The sequence below is a fragment of the Octopus sinensis genome, linkage group LG25 (genome assembly GCF_006345805.1).
Source record: "Octopus sinensis linkage group LG25, ASM634580v1, whole genome shotgun sequence".
Lineage (NCBI taxonomy): Eukaryota > Metazoa > Mollusca > Cephalopoda > Octopoda > Octopodidae > Octopus > Octopus sinensis.
Window position 1 is genome coordinate 23,579,509 of NC_043021.1, and position 11,198 is coordinate 23,590,706.

The window sequence follows — 11,198 nt, forward strand, 5'->3', positions numbered from 1 at the left end:
CTAACAGTCTTGGAGACAACAATCTTGACTAGTAAAGAAAGCGTTGAGCCTATATTCATTCCTAGAATTCCACTTATTCTCTTGGATATGACTTTCCTGTACAAACGCTTGCAATTCCCGTTAAAACTGAGCTTTCCAATGAGCATTAACAAGGTCCAGGGGCATTCCATGGATGTGGTAGGTCTGAACCTTGCGGAACCAGTTTTCTCCCATGACCAACATTATGCTGGATGCTCAAGAGTCGGCAATCCTAATCATTTATTTATTTATGCCTCACAAAGAAAGACCGAAAATGTTGTTTATCGAGAAGCTCTGCAAACTAAATAAGATTCACCAAACCACGAGGTGTTTATTATTTAACTGCAATATTTGTAATTGTTGTAAATGTATTGATAATCTACATGTTATTTTATTTATAAATCCATGAGTAAATTTCTATGTCTACTGTAAAACTAAATGTCGGTGTCTGTTTCTACATTCATCGTAAATCTATTTCAACACTAGCACCCCTAAGGGTTATATTCTCTGGGAACGCACAAAAGCCCTTTTCAATGTTATTTACTTTGAACTGTTTATGTCTCATATCCGATTAGCCTGTTATTACGTAACATGCTTCACGATGTTGGTATACATTCGTTATTGGTATTTCCTCATAAGTTCTGCATACTATGGGAACGCATTAAAGTCCTTTTCAGGCAACTAATTTAAAGTTTTTACGTAACTGACTTCACGGTCGTCCTTGAATGAGGCTGGCCTTCAAGCGACAAATGGCCATTCCTAAAGTGTGGAAACCACTCGTAAACTTGTGTTTTGCTCATGGCAGCGCCCTTGTACGCTATCTGAAGCATGACAACTGTTTTGGTCGCCGTTTAACCCAGCAGAAAAAGAAGAATCACACGGAAGCACGCTGTTCCTTCGTTTCAGCCATCGCAAAAATCGACGAACAGAGGAGAAGCACCGCAAAACAAAGACGCATCACGTGACAGTAGGAAACAAGTCGACGACGTCGGTCGGCAGACTGATGCCTGAGAGTTGCAGCGGAAGCCCGAACTGCAACGGTTTTGTCCCACAGAGAACGTTTCCGGTTACTTTTGGGTACATCACGTATCTGTGTGTGTGTGTGTGTTTGTTCCCCCCAGCACCGCTTGACATCCAGTGTTGGTGTGTTTACGTCAGTAGCTTAGCATTTTGGCAAAAAATAGCGATAGAATGAGTACGAGGCTTAAAAAAATCAATTACTAGGATCGATATGTTCAACTACAAATTCTCTGAGGCGGTGCCCCAGTGTTGCCGTATTCTAATGACTGGAACAAGTAAAAGATACAAAACAATATGTTTCACAGTTCTTCAGGTTCTCTCTCTCTCTCTCTCTCTCGGGTCTCTGTCTCTCTGTCTCTTCCTATCTCTCCCTTACTCTCCCTCCCTCCCTCCCTCTCCCTCTGTCTGTCTGTCTGTCTATCTGTCTCTCTGAGCTTTGGTTTCCACCAAACCACACTTTCCTTAATGTGCCAATGCATCGGTCCAGATGCGTTTTCGACTCTTCTTAGATATATTATTTTTAATGTGCCTATCCTTAACTATATTACCATTCCTTAAATATAATCAACTGATTATGAAGACAAATTTTATCCGTTCATACCGTGCCATGCTGCCGGTTAAGCTTCGTTGTAGTGATATGCCTTAGAAATATGTATGCTTCCTCTAAATCGAACTACACGTACCTGTAATTAATACCATTCAGAAGTTTGGGTCTTCGCTTCTATATACACAGTTTTTTTGCCTTAGCTATCAAATGATAGTTTATTCAAAGTAGTCGCCTTCAGTTTCCACCACTGCCTGAAGACGTCTCCGGAAGCTAGCTCATGCGTTTCTCTTGGTCACTAGCTCGCCATTTTGCTGCCAGCGGTGCAGATGGTATCTTTCTCAACCGCACCCCACACATAATAATCCATGGTATTAAAATTGAGGGAATTAGAAGTCCAGAAATTGGTCTAGTGAAGTCGTAAAGTTGTAAAGATTCTCCGATTTCAGAATTTCCGGAGGTGTGGCAAGGAATCGAATTCTGTGGGCCACACATATGGCATTTCAGTAGAATCCTCCCCAGACAGATTTTCAACCACAGTTTCCAGCAGCTTCATATAACCGTCTGAATTGAGCCTAAGGCCCTGTTCTGGCGTGCTGGCGCAGTTAGAACGCTTGTTGTGTCGTCCACGTCTTTGTATCTCCGTTGCAGTTGTCCGTCACTTCTTTCAGCCTTTATAATGTTCACAGAGCATTGAGCAGAAGTCATGATGTCAGTATTCTGACACCCGGCACGAGTCGTCAATATACAAGGAACTCTTCTCTAATGTTCAAATGGCTTCCAGTCCTCCATATCAGTAAACTTTTTCTCAACATGCTCACCAACGCCGTTGACTGTTCACTGCTACATTAAGTTGTTCATGGAAAACAGAAGACATAAAAATTGTCAAATTTATCCCGAACACCCTATATGTTTGATCAGCGCCGCTTTAGAAGTAACCTCTTATACAACAATAACAACAAGAACAACATCCTACTTTTTCTTTTCTCCATTTTTCAGCTGTCACTAAGGAATGCCTGCAATACAGTAAGGATTTGGACTGCAGGTTCTATGAATGCTTAGAAGAAAGATTTCCCTGTGGACACGGCGTGCAAAGGGGTCAATCGCGTGCTCATTGTGTGAAAGTCAACGAAAGAGCAAATAAATTGACTGAAGTGGTAGGTCAAACTTCTGATTTGAATCGCGCGTGGGAAATAGTAAGAGAGAGAGAGAGAGAGAGAGAGAGAGAGAGAGAGAGAGGGAGAGACAGGAATTGGGAAAGTGAAAGTGTGAGGGGGAGAGAAAGGGTGAGAGCATGAAGAGAGAGTTAAGAGGAAGGAGGATGTCATGTGTTATTATCATTATTATATCGTAAGGCGGCAAGCTGGCAGATACTTTAGCACGCCGAACGAAATGCTTTGCGGTATTTCGTCTGTCTTTTATCGAAAATTTATTGGTGGAATGTGTTCGTAAGTTTCTGTTAATTGTTGTCTCTCTTGTTGTGCCTATTGTTGGACTTATTGTTTAAAAATTGTATTACAATTTTCTTTCGAAAGCTATCTGTTGTTTTTCCCTGTGGGGGAAAACATAAATTGCCGGCAAGATGCCGAATAGTGTGTCTTCCTCGAGTGAAGATTCATCGACCGAGCGGGGAGCAAGGAAGATAGAAAGTTTAATTTGTGGTAACATTTCTGATATTTCGGAAAATGAATCCCCAGCACTAACAAAAGTTACGGATACCAAAAGAAATATAGAAGCAAAGACCTTTGAAAATGAAGAAAGAAAAAGTTTTACGTCAGCAGCTGGTAGTGGAACGCGACAGCTGTCAACTGACAAAAAGTAATTATCGGAATACAAGGAAATGATAACAGAATGAGATGGAGTGGTAAAAGTGGAAATACCAGGAGAAGAATTAACGGAGGAAAAAACAGAAAATTATTATTTTTTAAGACATTCTGCATAAAAGCTCGTAGAATTTACAAGATATGTGAGTAAAAAATTGAAAAATTGGCAGGATATTACATATCTAGCCAGAGGGAAGAAGTTTGGAAATATTGTGGTGAGGTTCAAGAACGCAGAAACGGCAGAACAACACTCTTTAAAATCTTTAGAGTTGGAAGACACAGTGTTAATCCCAATTTACATGGGAATGAGAACATCAAAGGTGAGAATACAAAGAATTCCACCCGGAGTAAACCCTATGTGCTTGATGGCGGCAGTCCTGGCAAACGGAGAAGATAATATTAACCTCCTGCAGGCTACCGTCACAGAGAATACATTTTGGACTGGTCAAAGGCTCAACCTCATACTGCAAGCTGACCAAAAAATTTTAGAACAGCTCCCAATGATTTAGGAAATAGGGGAGGAGGTTCTAAATATTTTTTGTAAGCCTCGATGTTTCCAGTGTGGCCAACTGGGTCACATTAAAAATATTGTAAAGAAGGTGAAGAAGAATCAGACGGTGAGGAGGAAGAAAGAGAGAGAAAGTGAAGGAAAAATAAACAACGAAAGGACAATGGAAGGCTCGAACCAGCAAAAGCAGAGCGATCCGAGACCAAAAGAAAAAATAATGAAAGAAACAGCCAAGAGAGATAGATCGAGGATGGCGGAGGGGGTGACGAACAGAGGAAATGGCGCCAGTACGGCAAGTCTACAAAACTTCCGTATAAACAGCATTTTTAGTTTTCCTCTGGGGGATGAAGGTATGTAAACTGTTCCTACTACCCACTCTTGAGCAGCCAGCGTACAGTTAACCGTGTGAAAAGCCTGGTTCGGCTAAGTAAAGTTCAACGACAGACTGCGACTGACCTGGGACTTATTAATGGATATGACGTAACTGAGTCTAATCGGAAACTGCACTCTGCGGAATGTGAACGGTAAGTCAGCAGCCGAAGGTTCAAGCGGAATTCGCGGTATGAAGACGTCTTGACCTTTACCACAGAAGGTCATAATCGTTGCTTCAATGACATTGGGAAATAATTTTGTGATAACAATGTGTGAACCGTTGCATAACGTCGGTGGAATTCCTTATCAGCATAACAGGGTTAACTACTTTAGGAGTAAGAACTAGCGGTATCGCCCTGCGTTGCTCGGGTTTGTAAGGGAAATAACTATATAAGCATTTTTAGAGAGTTATAGCCAAGAAAAAGCAAAAAAATGCATTAAAAATGGGAAAAAAATTATGGTAAATTTTTTTTTAAATCGTTGACTCATCGTAGACATATTTAGAGAGTTACTTCCCTTATATAATAGCGAAAAAAATGCATTAAAATGGGAAAAATAATGGTACTTTATTTTTTTAAATCGTAGACTCATCGTAGACGCGCGCTAATACCCAGAAGGGCTCCATATGAATCACGACTATAAGATACCCGGTTTTGGTTAAACTGCACTGCAAAATGTGGGAGTAGTTAGGAATCTAAATCGTAGGAGACAGACACACAACTTCTCTTTTATATATAAAGATATGTGGAGGTACACTTGAAGGCTCCAAGGAATTCAAACTCTGACCCACACACATGCGCACAAACGAACAAAAAGAACACAGTGTGAATAACGGACAGAGTCAACAACTACTGAAAAGGTTGCAACACGAAACGAAAATTTTAGAAAAATAAAGAAGGAAATAAGTGGAACGTCTCCCGGTGAGTGTGTTAAATTATAAGGCACTAAAAGAGAATGAACCTCTCCATACACAACATAATATGCTTCAACACACGAACTCACATAAAGAATCTTGCAAACCAAATCCAAAAACGAAGTATAACTACAACTACTACCACTAAAAATAATAATAATAACAACAACAACAACAACAACAACAATAATAATAATAATAATAATATTGATAATGATAATGATGATAATAATAAGATTACACCGGGGGACGTTTAAGGTGTAAGAAGGAAAATTCAGAGCTCCGAAATCTATCCACAAACATCGAAAACAAGGACATCCTATGGAGCCAAAGTTTTGCTAACAAAGAATTGGACTGTATCCGAGTAAGTAATACTAATTGAAATTTATTACTATTTTCGAAACGAAATAATGTATTTTGACTCGATATTATCTCCACCTCTAACGCAACACATGTAAACATGCGTGGAACACCACGATCATCCCCGACCTCAAACACCATGTACAAAGGAACTACGAAGAAATTAAATGCCACCGATACTATTCAACCCAAGTATAACAATCGAGCGGTACGTACATTAAACCTACAACAAAAAATGTACGAAAAACTACACGTGCGAAATAATGTGACAACAGAAATAAACGGACCGGTACCCTACGAAAATGACGACCGTCAAAATAATGGGCCGGACGTTGTACCTCATGTCCCGCAAATAAAACCCAAAAGACGTAAATGGACACGTGAGGAATACATTTCTATCTTACACGCATACTACACAGCAGTACTCTACCCCAAAAATGAAAATACAACAACACATACATATAAAATATGGAAGGAAAATAATAGAGATATAGACTTGGATACAGCAATGAACCCTAATAAATTAGCTAACGTACGAAGATACATTCTCAACACAAAAAAAAATATCAGAAATAGAAATAGAACACCTAAAAGAAAACATACACCAGGAAAATGTAGATAGAAGCCACACAACAATGCCCAATAATATAAACACTGAAAATGTAAAACACGAAGACAAACGCAACATTCCCAACAAACACGATGTAAACAACGAAGGGGAGCCTAATGATTATGATAATATAAAAAATAAAATAATCAAAGAACTAAAAACCACAGAGCTCAAAATGGACCACCGACCATACCCCCCAAGAATAAAAATAAGCGCAATAAGAACACCAATTATAAACAGCATAAACCTAGCCGTCACTGAACTAGCCACTGAAACAAAAAAAAAAAAAAAAAGTGATATCACTGAACTAAATGACTTGATATACGCAGCAGCCACTGCAGCCACAAAAGAAGCTGGATACTCACCCAAACCCGCCCAAACAGGAGCACCACCACCCAAACAAACCCTGTGGATAAATAACATCCAAAACAAAATTTAAAAAATTAGAAAAGACCTGTCGATCCTTAATGAAATCAGCAAAGAATCAACGCTACTGAGCAACAAAAAGAGAACAAAAATGCTCCACAAATATAACATCACAGAAAAAGATTTGCCGGAGATAAAAGAAAAGCTGAAGCAAGATATCCTTGCCAAAGCTCAAAGGATCCGCCGGTACGAGAAACGCCAACGCTTCTTTGAACAGAACAAAAAGTTCAACACCAACCCCAAAAAGTTCTACCAAGATCTGGGAAAAAATTAAATAGAAGTCACTGCAGCACCAACGGCAGAAGAATTGGAAGAATTCTGGAGAGAAACATGGTCGGCGAACGAACAGCCAAAAAAAAGGAGTATCAAAATAACAAACTCGGCATCTGAACAACTTTGGACCCCCATAACAACTGAAGAGGTCACCCAGGCACTGCAAAAACTAAGCAACTGGAAGGCACCTGGGCATGACAAGATCCCCAACTTCTGGTTGAAATATCTAACAGGAATGCACAAAAAGCTGGCTGAAAACTTTAACAGCATACTAGCAGAGCCAGAGACAATGCCTGAATGGCTCACGAAGGGGAAAACCATCTTAATTCCCAAATCAAATGAAACAGCAAAACCAGAAAACTACAGACCAATAACCTGCCTCCCTACTATGTTCAAGGCATTTACTGCAGTGATATCGCAAAGGCTGAACAAGCACCTGGACGAAAACAAACTGTTCCCAGAAGAGCAGAAAGGATGCCGCAAGGGCTCATATGGCTGTAAAGATCAACTAATGATTAATAAAGCCGTCACTGAAGACAGCCACAGAAAGAAGAAAGGCCTCAGTATGGCCTGGATTGACTACAAAAAGGCGTTTGATAGCATCCCCCACACATGGATCCTTGAAACACTAGCCATTAACAAAGTAGCACCAACAATCATAAAATTCATAGAGCACTCTGTGAATAAATGGCAAACAGTCCTACATCTCCAAACAAAAGAGGGACTCATGAAAACCAAAGACATCCCCATCAGAAGAGGAATATTCCAGGGAGACACGCTCTCTCCACTCCTTTTCTGCTTGGCACTGTCACCTCTATCTGATATGCTAAATAGAACTGGATGCGGATATAAATGTTACGGCAAAACGATCAGCCACCTTTTATATATGGATGACCTAAAACTATACGCTGCAAATGACAAACAGCTGGAAACACTATTAAAGACAATTCATGGATTTACCAAAGAAATAGATATGAAATTTGGATTAGAAAAATGCGCCAAAGTAACCATGAAAAGAGGAAAACTAGTTAAGAGTAACAACATCACACTAGATAAAACCGATGAAATAAAAGAATTAGACCAAAGCCAAACTTACAAATACTTAGGAATCCATGAACTAGATAAGACACAACACACACAAATGAAAGAGAAAATAAAAAAAGAATATTATAGACGAGTTAGATCAATACTAAAAACAGAGCTTAATGCTAAAAACAAGATAATAGGTATCAACACTTTAGCTGTCCCAGTTATAAGTTACAGCTACAATATCCTTAACTGGACACGAAATGAACTGTCCAAAATAGATAGGAAAACAAGAAAAATACTGACAGGATCTAGGATGCATCACCCAAAATCTGCCATAGAAAGACTATATATACAACGTATAGAAGGTGGTAGAGGCCTTATACAGATGGAAAACTACTATAAAATAACCACCATAGGACTGCAAAAATACCTACTTCAGAAGGAAGGAAAACTGATCCAGATAGCAGCAAAACACGAGCAAAACAAAAAACTGTTCTCAGTATTTAAGGAAGCTGACAAATACAAACAAGAAATCATGCCACCTAATAAACACGAAAAAGAAGAAGATGATGAAGAAACAACAAAAGCTATAAAACAAATGAAATCCAAACTAAAAATAGAACAGCAACGAACCATGATAAAACGATGGCAAGAAAAGCCCCTTCATGGTAAATACTGCACTAAACTCAACCCAAAAGAAATAGACAAAGAAAGATCCCAGCAATGGTTGAGAAGCTCAGGACTCAAAGCAGAAACAGAGGGATTTTTAATTGCAGCACAAGACCAAAGCCTCCCCACCAGAAATTATCAAAAACATGTAATGAAAAGAAATATTACAAGTAACTGCAGAATATGTGGAGATGGACAAGAAACAATAAATCATATTATCTCTAGCTGCCCAGTCCTGGCTAAGAAGGAATATATTTACAGACATGACAGAGTTGGAACCTACATACACTGGAAGCTATGTCAACATTATGGAATAACAACAGAAAAAAGATGGTATAGGCACACACCAGAAAAGGTTACAGAAAACGAGAAAGCAACCATACTCTGGGATATGCCGATACACACAGATAGAGAAATTAAGGCCAACAGACCAGATATAGTTGTCAGAGATCATGAAGAAAAAAAATGCTTTCTAATTGATGTATCAATACCGGCAGATGACAACGTGTCTCTAAAAGAAATGGAGAAACTCTCAAAATACAAAGACCTGGAAATAGAGGTAACTAGAATGTGGAATCTGAAAACAGAAACAATTCCTATCATAGTAGGTGCATTAGGCATGATAAAAAAATATTCAGACAAATACATAACAAAAACACCAGGACTTACAAACACATATATCATACAAAAAATTGCACTACTAGGCACTGCACACATCCTACGCAGAGCACTTTCCATACAATAACCATCAGAGCATCACAACAAATCACAGCACATACCCAAGGCACACAGAGCTGCGCTCGGTAGTGAAGTGAAAGCACGCTATAAAAATAAAACTACTGAATAATAATAATAATAATAATAAGTAATATTAATAATAATAAAAACAATAACAATAATAAAGTGAAATGTTAGCATCCCGGGCAAAATTGTAAGCGGTATTTCGCCCATCTTCACGTTCTGAGTTCAAATTCCGCCAAGGTTGACTTTGCCATTCAGCGTTTCGGGGTCGATAAATTAAGTACCAGGCAGTCCCATAATTTCAGGGTTTGTGTTTATAGTAGAAAGGATTATTCTTATTAATATTATTATCATTATTATTATTTTTATTATTATTATTATTATTATTATTATTATTATTATTATTATTATTATTAGTTTGTTGAGGCGATGAGCAGGCCAAATCGTTAATACGCCGGGCAAAATGCTGAGCTCAAATTCCGCCGAGGTCGACTTTGCCTTTCATCCTTTCAGAGTGGATAAAATAAATTCCAGCTGATCATTGGGGTCGATGTAATCGACTAGTTTTCTCCCCCAATATTTCAGGCTTTGCGCCTGTAATAGAAACGACTATTATTATTTTTGTTTTACTCAATAAATACGTAATTCTACTTCAGTTTTCTAATATTTCCATACATTAAGTATGTTGACAATCAAATTATCTTTTATTTAACAAGTAGCTGGCAACCCTAACCATTCAGGACACGACCGTCACTCTGAGAGGTACTTTCAAAATACCCGCATCACCTTCTTTGTTATGGTACATTTCACTGCTACCATAAACCCATCATTTCTCGTTACTTAGATTTATAACGTTTTTATAAGTCAGGCATTATGCACTGACCGAGTGTCTCTGTTTTTCCTTTCATCCCTTCACTATTTTTTATAATCAATACATTATCGTATGTGAAGGTGCATAGCACAGTGGTTAGAGAGTCGGGCCCACAAGTATAAGGTAATGAGTTCGACTCCCAGACCGAGGCGTGTGTTGTGTTCTTGTGCAAGACCCTTTATTTCACGTTCCTACAGTTCACTCAGCTGTAGAAATGAGTTGCGACCTCAGTGGTGCCAAGCTGTATCGGCTTTTCCTTTGGCATGGAAAAAGGAGGCAGGTATGCATAGCTGACTGCTGATCTTCCATAAACAACCCTGCCCATTCTTGTGCTTTGGGGGGGGGGGCAACTTTCTAAGTGCAGACCCATGGTCATTCATGACCGAAGGTTTTTTTTTTACCCTTCCTTCTTCTAAGCGCCATTATTAACTTATCTATTCCTTACTCCGCCAGATTAGAGAGACAAAGAATTGGGGTCTTTGTTATCTACTTGGCCTCCATTCCTCTCAAAATTACTGCTCTTTTGTTAAAAGTAGATAGAATTACTATTCACTCCCCCCCCCCCAAATAAATAAATAAATAAACAATCCCCCAAAAGTCAATTTTTGCATTCACTAATCACTGTCTAATATTCACAGGGAAAGATCTGGATAAATAGTATTACAAAATGTTTCGTGAAAGAGACAACAAAAATCTACCTACGTCCGTCAATCGATTGTAAAGAAGCTAACAATCTTATCCTGAACATACAAAAACATTGTTACACAGACAATGATTTCTGTAATGTTGGCTGGAAGCACCGCAAGGAACTGTGGAATTTATTCGATAAACCCATAACCACTTCCAAAAAACAATACTATAAAATGTAAGTATTTGTTAATTTTTTTGTTGTTGGCGGTGGTGTTAGTAATTGAGGAGGTGGTGGTGATAGTAATAGAGGAGGTGGTGGTGGTCGTGGTGGTGGTATTCGTGATGATGGTTGCATTGATCGAGTGAGGGACATCTTGGTGTTGTGGAGGGA

General features: G+C 38.9%; 1 protein-coding gene across 1 annotated transcript in view; it reads left to right on the forward strand.

The window, feature by feature from the left end:
• Positions 1 to 327, forward strand: part of LOC115224534 — a 1,132-nt gene extending 805 nt beyond the window's left edge. Inside the window, exon 2 of the mRNA XM_029795444.1 lies at positions 1 to 327. This exon is cut by the window's left edge and continues 249 nt beyond it. Within this exon, the coding sequence (XP_029651304.1) occupies positions 1 to 327 (327 nt within the window).
• The last annotated feature ends 10,871 nt before the right edge of the window (positions 328 to 11,198 follow it).